Genomic DNA, 19,554 nt, shown 5'->3' with positions numbered 1-19,554 from the left:
CTGAAGCTGACTCGTGAACAAATCTGACGAGGCTGTTAGGGACGGACCATTTTTTTTTGATGGGGGAGGTGGGGGTCAGCATTAGTATTCAGTTGCAAGAATTCTTTTCTTTTTTACCAACATTTTTGCACCAACCATGTTTTTGGCTAGTTTTTCCCGTGCTTACTTGTGCAGGATTTTTACCTTCCTACTTTTCTTGAACGTGAATTTTTTTTTAAATTGCCACCCCCCCCCCCCCCCCCTCCCCGCGCCCCCAACTCTAAAATAGAATGGTCCCTCCTTACGAGAAGTTGCGCTTTGGAGGCATCGTAATTTACAAGTAAAACTGAATAAACAGAAATCCTTTTGAACTTTCCAATAAAAGAAAATTCTATAGCAGTTTGGTGTGTATGATTGCTGTCTGCTCGCGTGATAGTTTCTAGAGTCAATCGTCGACTCCAAGATGGAGTATCGTATATCGTATAATATATATAGTACACGTGAATAGTATATCTCGATGAAAAATAAAGTTCCTCTTTGTTCTATGTTTCTAAATGTCGGTTCGCACTCAGCACAGTCTCTGATATAGATGATGAAGGTCTTTCCACTGGCTCTGGCGTGTAAGTGAACGTAAGGCCTGTAGGATAAATAACTCCATCCGATCGAACAAGGCTAACTGCCACTTCAGTTGGCTGACGAACAAACCGCCAACCGCCACGGATAGCCGATATGTCTGGGACTACACATAAGAGGCTCTCGCCGCATCTGTTTTAACAAAGAGTACAAAGAAAATGCCCTTAGTGGAGAATTGTAGGTTGAAACCTCTCAAGTTGGCTTTAAGAACTTTGCACAACTTATGTCACGTAAGGTAATCTCGCGTTAGTCATTCACGACATGTCTTGTCATGTCATGTCACGATGTCTATCCATGTAATGACATGTCATATTATGAGTTGTCTATCCAGTCATGTTATGCGTCATGCCATGTTAACATGCAATGCTCTGTCTGTCTGTCTGTCTGTCTCTCTCTGTCTGTCTGTCTGTCTGTCTGTCTGTCTGTCTGTCTGTCTGTCTCTCTGTCTGTCTGTCTGTCTGTCTGTCTGTCTGTCTGTCTGTCAGTCAGTCAGTCAGTCAGTCAGTCAGTCAGTCAGTCAGTCAGTCAGTCAGTCAGTCAGTCAGTCAGTCAGTGCTGGAGCCAGCCAGCCAACCACGCAGTCATATAAGGTAGAAATAGCAACCTTCTAAGCGACATGTAGTTACTTTCTTATCGATACATCATAGTGTCAGCAAACTAGACAATCCAGAAAGAAGCTTCCTGCATGAATTCTCACTTGCCTGTACATGGTTTCTGCCTCCACGTCTCCAAACCAAACCTTTAAATTGGCTGTGAAATGTTCTCCTGTAAGTTCCAACATGGCAACATCCCCACCACCATTCAACTAAGGAGGATAAAAAACACTTTAAATAATCGGGCTGTGAACGATATTTGCTGGTATTTTTCCTGGGATACCGTAAAATTCCGGTTATAAGCCCTGGGCTTATACAACTTCGTAAGGGGTTTAGGTGGGCTAATAAATGGAGGGGCTTATATCCGGGAGGGCTTATAAGCGAAATAAAAAAACGTTTCGAAACGAGCCACAAGAGTGTTGATTGAAATACGTTTTTAAGTTTAAAACGCATAATAAAGTAACATTAAGCCTTGTTCAGTACGGTCGTCAGGCAGAGGGGGGGGGGGGGGTGCTTATAATCGGATATATTTTTGGGTTTCCAGGTAGTAGATGGGCCTATAACCGAGAGGGCTTATAAGCGGGGGGCTTATAACCGGAATTTTACGGTATTGGTTTAATGTCAGTGTGTTACCTATTTTTCAGAGTAAAAGAAGAAAAGATGAAGGCTTTTCAAAGCTAAGTATCGCACAACGCCAGCTGTGTACCTCCAACATTGAACACTGCGGTTCTCAAAAAACCAAATTCTTTTCTTTGGGAAACAATAAAAAATCATGTTGTTTGGGCCTTTAAAACGTTGCCCGTAGTTCAGTTTTAACGTGACGAATACAGTGTGTTGATATCAAATATATGTGACGTGTACACGTAACGTGCTTCAAAAGGGCTCGTACTGCACGTGACGCATGTTGTATAATGCGCGTGACATGTATAATGTCCGTTTCTATTACCTGTAAATTATTGACTATTGGAACAGGAGTGATGGGTGACCTCACCGGGCCATTACCCTCGTAAAAGCTGTATTCTGATTTATCTGAAAAAGAAGAAAAAAATCAGTATTGCGGTCAATTAAAGACGCGCCATAGGAGCGAGTTTCACACAGGCTATCAACGCGACTGTTGAACCACTTAGCGAAAAAATTAGCTATCACTCAATCGCGATACGAATGTCACTCAATCTTGTATACAAGTAACTTCATAAAATGATCATGCGAGAGAGATAAGGCTGTCGTTTGCACGCTACGTGTAGATTGGATTTTATCTCATAAAGGTTCTACACTATTGCATCAGCATAAAAGAGGTTGCACTGTAATCACCAACCTGTACTTATAATTGTCCAAGAAGCTCCATCGTTAATCATTTCTTTGTTTTGCTCTTTCGGGCACGGTGTAGCCTGCAGACAGAAAACCATGCAGAAAAGAGAGAGGTCATTGTTAAGCAAAGATAGTTGTTAACCTAGTAATGGTCAACTGGGCACCTAAAAAATGTTTCGATGTTGCAACAACTACAGTTAAAGCAGTATAAGCTAACGATAGCACGATAGCAATGTACGACATTGGAAAGTGAAATACATGTACTACCTGTACAACAAAAGTTTCTTTGACTTACCTGAAATTGTATTATTCTCTCCTGAGATAAACAAAGGTACATTCGTTCTGTTTCTTTCATATAAAATGCGACCTGTGGTGATTAATCAGGTGGTAAGTACTTTTTTTTTTTTTTTTACCCCCTAAAAAAAAAACCCGCCCTTCCCCCCCTTGTCCAAAAATTTCTTATGGCACTTATATGCCAGAAAAATACTTTGTTTTGGTTTTACACACTCAATTAAAACTCTCTAATCATGCCAGTTGATTTTAACTTTCACGACTGTGGATAAAACCGTAGAGTAGTGTGACCATTCAAATAAGAGCTTACAAGCAATATCACTTTCATGTGGTACTATTTTATATTGTTGTGCTAGAAAACGTGAAAGCTGCATTATCAAGAAATAGGAATGGTGCAACAGTATTTACGATGACCTAGTTGATGCTACTAATTTACATTTTTCACGAGTCACATTACACAGAAGCCTGTAGTTATTACCTTATGAAGTTGTGATACTGGGTCGTCGGCATCTAACAAAGCCGTCTGTTTATCAACTTTACGTATTACCTTCAAAAGCAATAAATTTACTGCATTAGTTGTTACACGTGCACTGTAATAATTTTATACGGTGCGAGGCTGCATGTTCACGTGTGCTGTGTCGGGGATGAGATGCCAATAAAGAAATTATCGGCTCTTATGACCACTTGATATAAAAAACTCGGCCTTCCCCCCCCTCAAACCAAAATTTATATTTTTTATATTTTTAATTTTTTATTTTCATATATCTTTTACTATTATTCATTTCTATTCAATTTTCAATTAATATATTTTTATAATAATCTAATTAATTTTTAGGGAGGCCACAGTTTGTTACTTTCTATTTAGTGTTACCCTCATTTTAAATAAAGTCTTTATTTATTATTTATTATTTATTGGGTAAACCTCTCTGATTAAACGGACTTGTACCGACCTGCACTCTACTTACAGACTTACCCGTTGCCATTTTCTATTTGCAGTATAATGTTCTTTGAGGTCTTAAGTAGGCGGGGGGGGGGGGGGGGGGGGATTATTGGTACAAGCAGCATGTTATGCCTATATGGTATAGTAAACACTGACTAGAAAGATTAAGCATACTTTTTTCACGTTCATTTTCTGTATTCCTTGTTGGTACAATGCATATTAGCACTCCTTGGGTGTCTTTCTACTTTCTACATATACATGTAAGGTTATTTGTTTATGGACAAGAGAACACAGCATACCAGTCTGGGTAAAGCCATCTTTGTAACGGAGCAAACCAGCTTGACTGTTGAGCCATAATGGACATAACCTTCCCTGACAGAAAACTCTTCACTCTCAGATTCATCATCATGTACTGAAAACAATCAATGGAAACACAACTTACATTACAAAGCCGTATTGTTATATTAGCTAGAGTCTTTAGGAACTTGCAAGTGCAAGACTTAAAGAGCTTATTTCCAACCAGCAGTTCAAATACCTAACTTCTTCATGCAATTTAAAACATTTTTGCTTGTTAAAAGATAATTATGCGTTAACAACGCTGAAACTGATAATGAGAAAACACATAATTTGCCCCCCCCCCCCCCCAAAAAAAAAAAAAAAAAAAAAAAAAAAACAGCAATTAACATTTTCAACTGAGTCTGAGTAAGTCATTTCCAGTGTAAATGTACACAGTCATGTAGGTCAGAAAACATTTTTGGGGTAAAAATAATATTTGGTTAAGACTTGTAAACTTTCATATCTCAATATTAAAATGTAGTCCTAAGGGAATCCCGATTTTTTGCGCTCCTCTCCAGCGGAAGTCATTTCCCTTGGATTTCCTTCACTCAGTCAAACACTGTTAAGTCTGCTCCCAATTTCTTAAACTCCACATTTCTCGAACCAATTATTTTCATTTTCCTTAATAAGGATTCTAATATATGTACAACCCATATATATTATACAACCCATAATATACTGCAAAATGTTCAATGGGCATTCTGATTGGCTAAGGGGTTCATGGGTAAGCCTTGACTTCATGTACTTACACAGATGTATAGTGAACGCTCCCCACTGCTGGCTGCTTGCATGGAATGTACCATTTTCGACATGAAGATAACGAGTGCTGACAGTTTGGGATCTTAGCCTATTGAAGAGAGCGACTGTGGACCCAGACTGGATACATACTGTAAAAAAAATTGCTTACTGTGTTAATATATGAAGAGGAGGAATGCAGGAAGAAATAAATCAAGTAGGAGGCAAGAAGAGAAGGTGGAGTAGAAAAAAGAAATTCCTTGTCATCAAACAAACTTGCCAACAAAGACAGTCCTCCAACCCGCGCAGATTTTAATCTTGTTCCGTACATTTGCATATACAGCGTATACTGTATTACTAAATTAGCAGTTTTTTTAAAACAAATTTTCCCATGAGAGCGGTTTTCACTTGAGTGTTTAAAGTAATTTGCAGTTGTTTTTGCATTCCTATGCATGTAAGTGGTTGGTTGAAAACAGTCACATCACTTTCTCAGCCAATCAGAAGTAAAACCAAAATCAATTGTGACTCACTCGCACATGTTTTCCCATGGCATACTTAATACTGGTTGTAGACATGTATTTCCTTTGAATTTTGGTTCACTGGTTTGTTTTTGTCTTTTGTGAATGATCAGAGTGTTTATTTAATTTGTTATTCAAAAAAAATTCTGTTTGGGATAAAGGGTTGGTAAAGCTCAGAGAAATACACAGATGAGTTTCATATTTTTACAAGTCACACATACACTTACAATCTGCATTCTTTAAAGACTGCTTTTTCTTGGAAGGTTTTGAAATAACCTGAAAAAATGTAAAAAGTAGAGATTTAGAGTAACCGTACATGTACAGTTGTACATGCAAAAGCATACAACGTACATGTATACAAATTCCCTTGCAATTGCTCCTCAGATGTGACAGCAACTACACATTATACTGCCCACAAACATACAGTGTATATGTTATTTTTTTCTTTGTGACAAATTAAAGCTATGGGGGCTCTGCTTGGTGCATTTTGATTTAGCATGCACCTACCTAAAGAAAGTTTGGCAATCCAACGTAAATAAAAACATTCTTTACCTTGAAAATGGTTTCATTGCATAACTTCAGAGTAAAATCAAAAGCGAAATAAATAACAATGGAGCTCTTGTTTTTAGTTTTAGGCTTCCAAATTAAGACACAATGTTACGTGAATATTACACATGTACACCACCCCTGTGATCTTCATTTCTGTGCATAATCTAATTACCTTAAAGTGCCTATGAAGTAAAAATTAATTAATGCTCATTTGAAAGACTTTTACAAATAAAGAAGAATGGCGTTTACCGTTTTGAAATATCTTCTTTCGTTTAGGAGATATTCACGTTTTTGTGTTATGCAAATGAGGAAAGTGATGACGTCATAAATTGCTCCACTAAAAGATAGATCGCCAAAATCAAGGATATCTCTAAAAATATAAAGGTGATATTTCTGAAACTTGGCATCAGTAGTGACCTTTCTTAAAGGTGCAAGATGGCTCATACTATGACGTAACCATGGCAACACTCTTGGTTCCAGGCTCTTTCTGACATAAACCAAATATCTCAATTTGCAACCCTTTAAATTGGGACAGAGGGTCCAGCTTGGAACACACATAATGCCCTATTACCCTAACTCTCCTCGTTAGCTTGTTGGGTGTGGATCATCTTTGATAAAGCAAAAACTGGGGATATCAGTATTAATTAAAATAGGTATTTGCAACAAAACTGTTGCCATGGCAACGGCACGACAGGTGTCATTTTATGTCTTTTGTGGTGTACATTTATCGTGCCAAGTTTAAAGAACTCAGCTCAAATATTCCAAGAGATATTCTTGATTCAATGCTTCATCTTTTTGTGGAACAATTAATGACGTCATCACTTCGCTCATTTGCATAATATAAAAACGTAAATATCTCTAAAACAAAAAAAGATATTGCAAAAAGGAAAACGCCATTCTTCTTTACTTTGAAAAGCCTTTAAAATAAACAGCAATTATTTTTTACTTCATAGGCACTTTAATAGTTGAATTTCTTTTTTTTCAACAAATACAAAAACACAAAAGGCAAGATTGCATATAGGTCATACCTTTATTCTTTTTGAATTGAATGTACCAACATGGTCTCCATTAGGATATAATAACTGAATCAAAGAACAAAACCAGCAATCAACTTACAACTCTTCAAACCGTGTAACATTGTAACTTGGGTTTTGAATTGTGTTTTTGCAACAAGTAGACTTTCACATCAACAGGTTATAAGTAATGACAAGGGAGTTATCTTCTTGATCAAACAGCAAATTCCAAGAATTGAAATAAAAATAATACTTGACATATACATGTAAATGCAGTCAATCCCTAGTCATGGAAAGTACATGTATCTGCCATTAGAAAGCTAGGCTAATTAAAACAAAATAAAGCAGATTCCCATCCTGTTTGAACTTGTACTTACCTTTAGTGATAATTCAAAGTGTTTTCTTTTGTCTGAATCTGATATATACAATGTTTTGGCTGCGCCATATCCCTAAAACAAACATACATGTACACGTCTTATTATCACACTTTCATCAAACATAGCTTTTGCAAAATGAGTGCATGAGATTTCTCTTAGTTGTGTGAGTGCATGAAAGTTCTCCTAACTGAAATTTAGGCAAGGCTAACACATGACAATGCATGCATTTGATGACCAGAGATTGCTCTCCTAAACTTAAGGCTGTCTCCATCAGGGTTTTTATCAGGGGCTTCGGTTAATTGAAAGCTCTCCCGTGGAGGTGATAAGCCATTTTACATGCACTGCTTTTTGATCACGTACTGCCAATTCGCCTCCACCCCCCCCCCCCCCCTTTCCCATAGGTAAGTATCGGTAAGTATTTGCATGTAGTTTTGCCCTCCACTGAGTTTTTCTCTCAGTGTGATGGTGTCTAGTGGTTGCCGCTCCAGGGTTGTCATGGTTACAATGTTAACTGAATGTTTCCCATCCCATAAACTATAACGTAATAACTTCAGGTGTCTGCTTAGGAAACATTCAACTGTAATACTATCATTTCTTGTGTATGAGCACAGTGCAGCGAAAAAAAAAACATTTTGCATGAATATTACAATGTCAAAATTGTAAGGTATTTTCTTTCTACGCAAATAAAATACTGGGCCAAACTTGAGGGCAAATTTATTTTTTTTTAATGCCATCATGTAGGCATGTACATGTATGGATAACTTCTAACCTTATCTTCGATTATAAGTTGCTGCATTTCTTGTTCATTCTTGCTTCCAATTCCAATAAACGCCACTGGCTGATGCATTACATCTTCCTCTGGTGCTTGAGGCATCATCGCCTGCCGATACTGCCAACCCTCTCCGACAAGATAAACACAGGGAGGAGGACAAAAAAACCTGTAACAGCAAATAACACCAACTTATTGACTTCAAGGTGTGATGGGCTAATAATAAGGGTGTTGCATTCTACCCCAGATTAACAGATCCAGGCCTATTAATAATTATGTGGTTTGATACTGCTTGAGTTACTTAACAAAAATGCTGGACAATTGAAAGATCACATAAACATCAGATCTGGAGACGTGCAAATATTACGGTAATGAAAATGCCAGTGGTGGCTGGAGAGTGGGTCGATGGACAATGGCTTACAAGAGGTGCACTTGACTTGGTCACTGTGGCACATTAGTTGTAAAAAGTTATACATGTACTTGTCTGCATTACATGGGTCACATATAACCCTATTATGAATATTTTCAAAATATTGAATTCCTTTGAGTTATAGCCACAGTAAAAATCTACTCTGACCAAAACCTTGCAAGATGTTGCATCTACTGTACACACTGACATACATAGTTACATTGTTTTACCTTTTCTCATTGCCGTAGGATTTTTGTGCCACCTTCGCATGGAATATAATAACTGTTTGCTGACCATCCCTTGGTACAACATCTTTCAGATATTTGTTCATGGCTCCTTTTGACAGTCTTGGATGAGTCGAGCCACTGCAGATGAAGAGAAGATGTCACAAAAACTCATATGTATATGACTTGCAAGAGTAAAAACTTGATCTTTCACTTTAGTTCAACTTTTCCACTTCAACTAATAATATGTGGGAGGTATAGTGCCCTAATGGTTAGGGCGCTGGACTCCAGATTGAGTGGCCCAGGCCGAGATAGGACGTTGTGTTCTTACTGTAGGCAAGACACTTACCGGTAACACTCATAGTGCCGAATATAGAAACGAGTGCTAGCAAATTTAATGCTGGTGGTAACATTTACCCTTCTTAGTTTGAACTATGGACTAGCATCCCATTAAGAGGGAAGTAGGAACACTTCTAGCACATGTAGCGTAATGCTTTGAGAAACTGGAATAAGCTCCAGCCTGATGGGCCACACTGGGCACAAATGAAGGCATTATCAATTTTTTTATAATAACAGCCATTAGCCACACTTGACTTGTTGCCTATAAAAGGTTTAAAAACACTTACGGATCATTGCGAAAGTCCTCTTTATCTTCGTCATCCTCTGGGGGAGGGGATGGTGTCGTCGGGGGGCTAGGGTGGCTTGCTGCTAGCTGTACAGCCAAACTGCGGGGTTCTACAGCAACTCTGACTCCTTCGTGTCCATGCTTGGGTGTTGACGTATACCCACCAGCCACCCTATGGTAAGGTCCTCGTCCTAATGATGAAATTGGTTTAGAGATGTCAGCTTGTTACAGTTAATACATTCAACTCCATGCTAAAGATGTCAATGTCATATCTTCCAACACCTCTAAATTCCAATTCGATCGGGAATCCGAGGGCCACAGGTTTGTCAGTCGAAAGACTGTTATGTGCAACCCTCGTTAAACAAAGTTGATTTATTTATTTATTTATCTTCAAGATAAACACACAGATTAAAATTAACAAACATGTTTCGGATGTCCTGCTTCAATCTTCCACTGTTGTTTGTTACTGAAGATCGATGCAGGACATCCTAAACATGTTTTCATTGTTAATTTAATTCAGTGTGTGTTTAAGTGTGTTCAATCGTGAAATTTAAGACCAGCAAAATTGTGTACCGATCAGGTATGTCAAGCGAATGCAGTCATCGCCTGAAGAAAGATGCTGCCTATAAAGAAATGGCAAGTAGTCTGGAGTGTCTCACAGTAGTTGCAAAATTATGGCAGCAGCTAGCAGATATTTCTGCTAAGTCAGCATTTTGTTTGCTAACATTGTTTTGCGCAATTTTTTAAATGCCACTCGATGGAGTCTGGAAACAAGGCAGAAGTGCCACATCGAGAGAAATCGCCAAGTGTGTCCGCAACAAGCAGTGTCCACAACAATCAAATTTTCTTTGATCAGTGAATAAAATCGCCTAGTGTGTCGCGGATCTTAAAAATCTACCCTGTACTTGTAACATCAAAAGACATATAACAAAGAAAAGGACATGAGAATTATAAAGTGCTTACCAAGGAGCAAACTGTCTTCATAAAAAATTCTCAAACTTTGTTGTATTATATGGTATGTATAAAGACCAGCAAAGAGGATTTGTAAGTTGTCATCAGAATTTGAAGTGTGATACAATTATCAAATTCTCTCAACTCTTATTATAAGAAATGCACAGGGAATTAATAGTAACAAGAATTTGTATATTGACACAAGATCTTAAAGTAAAAATCTATGTTACACTTTCAGAGTAGATGTACACACTTACCAGCAGACTAGAAGTCTTACATTTTTATATGCAGAGCTGCAAGTAAAGCTAAAATTAAAAATATTCTGAACTGTCATACAGAAGGCATTGTTTCAATTTGTGAGTTTTCTTAATAGCACAAAAATAAACATCACCATTAAACAAGGTTATATACAGTATACATATAAAATGTCTTGTGTGCAAAATAATTTTTTAATGATCGTCAGAGCCCTTATATTTAAAATCAGGACTGAGATTACAGATTTCCGTGTAACTCATAATTATCATTGCCGTTCATGTGTGAAAGATACAACACACTGCAGTATAAAAAGAAATAGTTGTGTGTATAGAAAATAAATATGGCGCCATACGGAAATCTTTCATTATTGTATATTTTATTTCAAATCAGCGTTGTAGTTTTATTGCCAGCTTAGGTTAATTCCTGAGCAAATTAAAACAACACAAATTGATCATTTCGCCGGCCGGGTTAAAATTTAACAATGGCATTTTTCAGCATTTTTAGAGGTATAATTTTTGGGGGGCAGTTTACCGTCTTGCTTTTTGAAACGAGTTTCATATTAGACGAAAAAAAGCTGAATGACAGCTCAAATTGAATCAAAAGGCAATGAAATCTTCGCCCAAGGGGAATTAAATGTCCGTCGCGTTGACCTCATTTCCGAAATTGTACAAAACCTCGTTACATACAAATATGTTCCGTCGTCTAAAATGGCGAAGCACAGGAAATGTAAGCTTATGTGTCGGAGGAAGTTGACCCAGCAACGAAACATTCTGCAATCACCGACTCGACTGATAAATATTTAAACAAAGAAAGATTGGTTAACATCTTACAATCTACGTAATATTCAGGGGAAATTATATAAGCTTATTTAAGCCCTGATCAATGAAAAGAAACCAAAAACGACACTTACTCGAGAATGTGCTTTCAGATTGAGTCGGAAGGCTCGCGGCGATGGTGGACGTAATCGGGGAATGAAATACCGCTTGCTGGACGATTCCACCCGATGAGAAGACCTCTGATGAACTAAAGCTTCCGCTGTCGATACGAGGACGTTTTACATTTGTATATCGATGCCCGATATCCCTCGTTATTAATCCGTGATTGTAAAGTGTGCTCCCGTCACGAGCAGGTCCGTCGTTTGAAAAAATCGGTCTTTGGCCTTGTGAGTCGGACATTTTGCGAAAGCGTCGTTCTTTTTACAAGAGTCTTGCTCGCAGCGAAGTAAGAATCCTTTTGAGAAACCAGTTAAAACAGAGAAAATGTCCGGAAATCTTGCATCAAGAAAGCTGTAGGGGGCATAATATTCAACTACGATAGCTCCACAGACGTACCGTCCAAAATGATATCGTTCAGTTTAATATGGAGTGTGGCAGAATTTCAAGCCTTCGAAGAGCAGGCGTTTTCTCCAAACTCAAAACTGTCGAATTTGAAGTTCAACACTCCATTGATCCAACCAGACAACGTGTTTTATGCTCAAACTCTTGTATCACGATAGTTTTGTATATCTTCATGCGAATCGATCGCGCCAGCGAAATAAGATGGCCCCCGAAATCCAACAGCTCCGCTAATGGCCGCTCAGCCTGGCTGGAACAAAATCTCTGTGTTTACGTGCAACGAAGGAAACCCGCTATCCACGGAAGAGTTGCATTGGCGAACAATACATTAACAACAATGTGAAGTGGAAGTCAGTCGATGATGACTTCAGATGAGCGTGGGAACTTTTGTGGCAATTCAAGGCTCGTGAGAAAATTAACCCACTCCATATATGGACATTATTTACAAATAGCGGCTCTAGAACAAAGAGTGCACGCGACCGGCCACCGAATCAACTCGGCCCACAGGGAATGTCCATATTCATCAATCTTCGCTAACATGTGGGCCTTTTGTGCGCTCAAGAGCGAACAGTTCACCCGATTGGCCGAGGTACAATGCAGCCAGCTAATAGATGAAAATCTTTGCTTTCGCTCAGCTGTTTCACAAGCAAAGTTTCTCACGGGAACACAAAGAAACTTCATTTTGTGTTGAAAGAGAACTGTCGATGAGTACAAACTTCGAAATGTGTGTTTAAATAACGTCGATCTTGCCCTCGAAGCGACGGAGTTTTGATATTTTTCTGACACGCTGTTTCGGTTTGTAAAGTGACGCATCGCACTTGTAGAAAACTTACCGCAAAATATCATCAAACAACAAACTTAAACTTTACGCGTTATTAATTAGCCGCGCTCAAAAGCTCAAATTTCAGCTGTCCAGCTTGCCTGGATTTTTCGAAGGCCACATAAATGCATTTAAAGAGTATTTTTCTACCGTTTTCTCAGCTTGTCAGCTATATTTACAAGGTCATTGTTCACCCGAACGTCCGTTTAAACCGCGTAACAATCGATCAACAATAGAAAATATCATTTCACGAGGTCCAATAAATTTTGCGGCGCCCTAATATTGAACTTTTGCTGATCAATGACTATAAAAGAAAATGGATGAAGCAATACTGATTAAGAAAAGAAAGAGCTTTAAATTATTTCTTGTAGAAAGAAATTCTTACAAAAAAAAATGACCCGTGCCTTTTTCTTCGCGTTGAGTTACTCGGTAACTCGGTAACGGTCGATCAATTGTGAAATTTCGTTTAATATTTTTTTTCGGCAATCGTCTTACAAAAAAAAATATTACCATTTTTATTCAGGAGTGTCAAGTACTTTCGCTATTGCTATTTTAAGCTTCATCGATTTTTTTTTACATCACTTTTCTGCTTTCGTCATGCATGGTTAAAAACGTAATATCTGTCCGGTTTTACGCAACAGTGGTAAATTTGTTTCGCATTTTAAACAATGCTCTCTGCTCATTTAAGGCTATGTTTTACAAATTCATTAATCTTTATTACTTGCCATGCGGCCGAGAAAAATATCCATTGACTTTAAGTGATGCTTTCTCGTAGGTTTAAAATGATTATTTACTTACGACCTTCACCGTTCTGATTTAATGAATACTGACAGTTTTGAAAGCAAATATCATCCCTTGTTTTAGATAATACGACTAAAAGACAGCAGATTAAAGGAAGATCGTGTTTCTAAGTAAGAAATAACGCAAAAAGAAACTAGAATCTATAATTAAAATCTTGTAAATACTTGGACAATTGTGTCATATTTGAAAGCGCGAAAAAAAAAAACCGTGCATATTCGGCGGCAGGAAAAAGATCGAGAAAATGGGTAAAACCACTGACCACACAAAATAAAGGGTGGAATTCTAACGCCTTACGGAATTTACGGAAGCCGTAACTAAAGAATGAAAAAGTTGGATTTATTGATCTTCCCCCATTTTCAAACGCGACGAGAGAAGCCTAAGCAAAAAATAAAAGCCCGATTAAAAAATCAACACCATTGTATGTATTAGGTTGAACAATGCGAATAACTCCAAGGCACACGAACTAATTCAGTCCTGGGTCTAGATAATTTTGTAACGCTTCGAAAATTCTCACGGTGTGGGAGAGTTAAATTTAAATATAAAGTGCTGGAAAGATCCACCAAACCAAAGTTACCTATCTATCGTATCTGTTAACGCCCCCATACATGCAAGATCTGTTTTCCGCTCGTGATTTTTCTACAGTGTCTGTAACTCTGAGAACATCCTGCAAGTACCTAAACCAAGAACTAATTATCTTAAACGCCGTTTTGGCTACTCCAGGGATGTTCTTTGGAATGGACTGCCATCACACCCTCCCATCAATTCTACGTAAACTTCAATAGAATAATATTAGAAATAAAATTCAAACGCAAATACTACAATCCGATTGGCTGAGTTATCGTTCACTATTTCAACACGATTTAATACACTATTTTGATTTTAAGACGTAAGTCGCTTTGAGTAGCACTTGTTTCAAAGACGACTTCCGTTAGTTTTAAACGACGTCCGTCAACGAGTGAACAGTCATTTTTAGGGCTTCTTTTACACGGACGAAGCTACACAAACTACTTAGGGATACCTTTAAGCCCAAACCAATTGCTGATCGCAAAACTGTGTGTTATTTGACTAAAACAATGGCATATTAAGATTACCAATGTCGTCTTTCATAGTAATTTACAACCCCACGTTTCAATATAAAACCCACAAAACAGTCAGTTTGAGTGCCGTGTCACTGGGACGATAAACTGGTGATGTACAGACAACCAAAAGTAGAAATGGAAATAGAAAACTGTGGTAGTTCAAGTATTATATAAAAACACCCGGAAACTATAACAATTAAAGTGTAGGTCGTGAACCCTCATATAACGCCTTGAATTGAAGCACTCTAATACTACATGAATAGTAACAATACTACATGAATCGTGAACGTGCATCTCCACCTCAGTCTAGACGCTGGTTTAAAGGACTGAGCTACGTCACGGGGATTTCGTAAAAGTTTGGTGTAAAATGTTCTGAAATAAGTGGTACTGACAACTTATCCCGTGAAAAAAAAAATATATATCTTTGAACATCTAAAGGAAGATATAACCTAATCTACGGATGGAAATCAAACTCCGGCTATAAATATCTTCTTTTTTTTTTGCTGTCTCACTCGTACTCTAATCTAAACGTTCCTACCGTAAAGATACAATTTACAGGGAGAACTTTTACCTGATTAATGCAACACGGTCAGAATCGTTTATCGAAACAGGTTTGCCGGCCTCGTTTGAACAATGTTAACACCTTTTTAACGTGCACTGTTCAGATTTGTCGTGCAGTTATCACAAATTAAATTCAAAAACTTCCAGACTAAAAGAAGAAAATGCGTCTTAATGAAGCCACCCGACCCAAGTAAGCTGCACAGCACTCCTATAAGATTTTTCTATGTATACAAAAAGATACATTTTTCAGCGGATCATTTTTATTCCACTTGTTCAGTCGCGTTAAATTTAAATCTTCAGGGTTTACATAACATAACATAAAAATTCATTTGTTCTCGAATTTCTAGGTTAGCTAATACAAGCTAGTATCTTCAAAAAAATAAATTAAAAAAGTATATAAAAAGATTATCTGTTTCTTTTGGTGTATATAACTTGAGAGGTTTCATCATGAACCGTATACGCCTCAGGGAAAGTGCAATTTGCAAAAATGACCAGTTTTTCACGTTTGTCTTTCGTAATCCATCTTAATCTTTCTCAGTCAAAACTATCCTCGTTTATTTTCGAATTATTAATATTAATTTTTCTTATTTGGGGTTTCTTCACCTTGGCTACTTGTCTAGTGACGTCATATCACCACAAAATGACGTCCATAATTTCAAACCCACCATGTGGGATTTCAACGTTTAAAACTGAAACTAAATAATAGAAAATGACCAAAATTGATTGGAAAAAGTCGAAAATAACATAATGTTATAATATTGATTCTCTTCATCTAGAGAGCTTTGCAATTTTAACCAGTCAGTGATCAGTATTTCCTTAGTAAAAATTTACCCTTACGGGAAATTAACAGGAAATTTTTGACAACTTAATTTTGCAATTTCAAAAAAGTGCGACATGTCGCAACACTCAGTTTTCCATAATGTTTTCGAAACCAAGTCATTAAAGGATCTTTAATTTTCGCAATTTCATGATATAAAGATCCGAGATTATCGCAATGTAAAGAAAAGAAAATATTAAAAATAAATTGTTGTGTTTTGTTTCCATCGAGACTCAAGATCGAGACTCAAGGAAAGCCAAACGCTACACAGAGATGGATTGACGTATAGGAGTCAGACAAAGGGTAGTCTACGGCGTGACTGTTCAGCTATAAGATTATAGTGCAGTCATGTTTTACAAGGGTAGATGATAGTAAGATTGGTGAAGATAATAATGGCCTTAACTTTTGTACCCTCTTGTTTTGCGTCATCAAATTTATGTTGCTCCAAAATACGACAATTTCGGTACTGACTTACTTGAGACATGTCTGTTTAGTTTTCGTTTGACTACGGAAGAAGTCTTTTTATCCGCCATTCAGTCTGTGACTCTTATGGTAAATCTCCGTCTTGTGGAATCTCCCATTGAAGTGGACAAAGAAGGCATGATGCATCCGTTCACAACCTAGCAGGGAAAACAAACCAGTTGAATATGATAGAGGCTAGATCGATATTCTAACGGAATGCAGTAAAGCTCAACATTAACACTAAATCGTTTTGTTCTAGAATACACTTTCTTGTGTGGCGGGTGGTATTATAACAGTGTTTTCGTAAGCCTTGATTGGTGAAGAATTTTTTGTCTGGCTAAATTAAAACAACTGACTGTTTGTTTGTTGTGTTTGTTTTTGTTGTTATTTTTAAACCCTGACCTGCTAAACAGCCCTCAGCCACGATTTAGCCACGATTTAACCCTATAATTAATTAATTAAATCTGAACTCAGTTTAAACCTTAACATGTCTAACATCAAAAATGACAAAGTTCATGCAGATGTCATGCCTCCAGACTGCTTATAATTAATTACGCCGGCTTTGAAAATACGGGGCTTTGAAATTTATCACGGTTTGGCTGAGGACCATGTTTCCATAGTACTAGAAAAAACAAATAAACAAATTGCACTCCATCAATTGTCTATTATATACTAAGCCCTTGAATTAATGAGGAATTAAAACATACAGAACTATGCTTTAATCCTTTCTTCGAAGCAGTGTTTCAGTTTGGCTGCATGCCATGTTGTTGGATTGTAGTTTTACACCAAAATGGCGGACGTAAAGCTCCAGCCTCAGCAGTTAACGAGATACTCAGTCGTTCGCCAATAGTTATATCAAGAGCCTGACTCTTTGTCTAAAAACATTTTTACAAAGTTATTCTATTTGACCTTTTCCTAAACTTGGGTTCAAATCAAACAAGAAATACTCAGTGTCACTTCAAACCCAGCCCCCTCATTGTAAATTTTGAGACCTCGACAATGGCATCAGAAAGTTGAAGTGAGACACATTTTTGCTACTGCATGGTTTATTTTAACGAAGCTGTGACCTTCCCTATAATGTTCCAAAATGGCGGTCTGAAGTAAAGATAACTAGGCAAATACGGTCGCACAAGCCAGTCACTTTGACAAAAGTGATTAGGAAAATCCTTTCAAATGTAGTTCGCGAAAGTACATTGATTGCAGTGGCGGATATGGTATGTAAGGCAGATTGTTCCCAATAAAGTTGATGGATGTTTTCACCCCAAAATTAGTCAATTCCGTCTTTCTTAAAATATTAAACTCCGCGATCCGTGCGATTGTAGAGTAAAGTCGATGCTGATGTGATTAAAATTAGCTTATAAACGGTCATGAACATCTTCATTTCAGCTACCCAAGTGGATCTAAACGGTGCCAGTAAGTACTGTTATATTAATAAGCTTAATTCTGCACGGTAAAACGAATAGTACATGACTTGACTACAAATGAAGATAAGCTGACTACCTGTAGAGTCGTCAAGACAGGACATCGAATATCTAAAGAAATGTTACAACATACGGTGGAATTTGCATCAGCGAAGGCCTTAACTTTTATTGTAGCTGCAAATTCAATAGAAAGTGGTAAAACATGTTGGGTTGTCAATTTTAAGGTTGCAATTACGAATTTAAACGCAGCGACGTTTTCACGACATTGCAAACTAACAGTTTACTAACCTTCCAATGTGTAGAGGGTTATTCGATTGACCAATTAGAATGAATGAGTAAAATTTTGTCTACATCAGAGGTATAGCTCTGCTCGATACCACCTATCAGACTTTTCAATGTTGAAAACTGTTCCTACAACAAACTCTGAACAGTCTAGTTTTGCTACCATATCAGGATTAAAACACCATTTTACACGATCAGTTTTTGTTGCCAATTTATCAAGCGTGTCTGCACCAAATATTGCATAACTGACGTGACCTGAGCCACGAATGTCAATTTTTGATCGATTTCCTACCTTTAATAACGAAGAACTACATTGAACAGAACTGAGAAATTTGTAAATGTCACAGCCAGTGAAAAAGTTGCAACTTGGCGCCGTATTAGGTTGGCTCGCCACCCACCGACTAGACCGTTTTAACCTAATCGGTGTAATTATAAATGCCCCCAAGCTTACTCAATGTTTACGAAAACCCTTAAAATGACAAAACGAGAACCTTGGATGAGAATAAGCTTGAATATTTCATCAGGCGGCTGAGAAGCGTTTGTAGCGGATAGTTAAATGGCCATGAAAGAAATAAAATAGAACTTTACTAGTTAATTCTGAAAACTTCTCTTCCTTTCTGTTTCATCAGGGTTCGTTGATCGACCATATTTGTGGGCAATTTAGGGTCCGTAGTTAGGGTGGTGTTTCCGCTCATGAATGTATTCGCTACGATTGCAATTTACACACCAATTGTAATATTCACATAGATTGTCCATCATAATATAAAAAAAAAACATATAAACACAAACACCACAAGCATGTCACAAAAAATCTCGAAAGCTCTTTATAACCTAGGTATGAAAGGGATTGAGGTTTCGAATGCATCTTTGATATGCTTCCAAGAAGCTTTTGCTGGCGCTATTTACAATGTATAAATGCTTGCTGTCTTAGCCAAAGCTAAACAGCTTAAATAATGTTCTTAGCATACCAAAACTATGTATTTAATAGCCAAAACTGCTATTCATGCCACATACTTAATAGATACAGAGTTTTAGTTTGCACTAAGTTGCTACGCAATCAATGTTTTTCTATGCGAATTTGTTAAATTTAATCTTCGATTTAACTTACTGCAAAGCTAAACTAATACAGGCTCAGCGCAGTTAAGTGGCTCAGGAATGATTTTAATTTCGCTTACGTTGAACCTAATACGACGTGATTTATACGTTGAAGTAATACAGGCTACAGATTAAACTAATTAATAAACGACATTGCGCTAACGTTACATTAACTTACCAACCATGCACTCAGCAAACCAACTTTTTGGGCTATTGTTTCTAAGAGGCTTTACACTCGCCCTGCGAAGTTTTTGTTTTAAGACCAAAACCACAGTTCATCAACAGATTATCTCTCGTTCCTGTGAGATTTAAGCACGGTTCTCACGCCACGATCGATTTATTTATATTTGCGTTGGACTCGAAAAGCTTCCTGAAGG

General features: G+C 37.5%; 1 protein-coding gene across 2 annotated transcripts; it reads right to left on the bottom strand.

Moving 5' to 3' along the window:
- Nucleotides 1–256: 256 nt before the first annotated feature.
- Nucleotides 257–19,541, bottom strand: LOC144652546 (recombining binding protein suppressor of hairless-like). 2 transcript variants are annotated; one of them, XM_078512595.1, is made up of 16 exons: nucleotides 19,356–19,541; nucleotides 16,393–16,537; nucleotides 9,301–9,490; nucleotides 8,681–8,815; nucleotides 8,042–8,210; nucleotides 7,273–7,344; nucleotides 6,911–6,964; nucleotides 5,561–5,609; nucleotides 4,830–4,967; nucleotides 4,044–4,156; nucleotides 3,283–3,351; nucleotides 2,809–2,880; nucleotides 2,521–2,593; nucleotides 2,152–2,234; nucleotides 1,314–1,417; nucleotides 257–744 (listed from the first exon to the last, which is right to left on the bottom strand). In XM_078512595.1, the coding sequence occupies exons 2-16, from the start codon at nucleotides 16,448–16,450 to the stop codon at nucleotides 522–524; spliced, it is 1,602 nt and encodes a 533-aa protein (XP_078368721.1). In that variant the 5' UTR covers nucleotides 16,451–16,537; nucleotides 19,356–19,541; the 3' UTR covers nucleotides 257–521. The 2 variants fall into 2 exon arrangements, with proteins under 2 accessions (XP_078368721.1, XP_078368720.1); XM_078512594.1 differs by lacking the exons at nucleotides 16,393–16,537; nucleotides 19,356–19,541 and adding an exon at nucleotides 11,416–12,215.
- Nucleotides 19,542–19,554: the final 13 nt, after the last annotated feature.

Source organism: Oculina patagonica, chromosome 4, assembly GCF_052425735.1.
Source record: "Oculina patagonica isolate OP01 chromosome 4, crgOcupat, whole genome shotgun sequence".
In the NCBI taxonomy this organism is placed as follows: domain Eukaryota; kingdom Metazoa; phylum Cnidaria; class Anthozoa; order Scleractinia; family Oculinidae; genus Oculina; species Oculina patagonica.
Note: the sequence above shows the minus strand (reverse complement) of the source record. Positions and strands in the feature narration are given on the sequence as shown.

Coding starts and splice junctions, on each gene's coding strand:
- LOC144652546 (XM_078512594.1), bottom strand. CDS start 11,680: ATGTCCGACTCACAAGGCCAAAGACCGATTTTTTCAAACGACGGACCT. Junction 6,965..7,272: donor ACTTTGAATTATCACTAAAG/GTAAGTACAAGT, acceptor TCTTTGATTCAG/TTATTATATCCTAATGGAGA. Junction 2,594..2,808: donor AGAGAATAATACAATTTCAG/GTAAGTCAAAGA, acceptor TTCTGTCTGCAG/GCTACACCGTGCCCGAAAGA.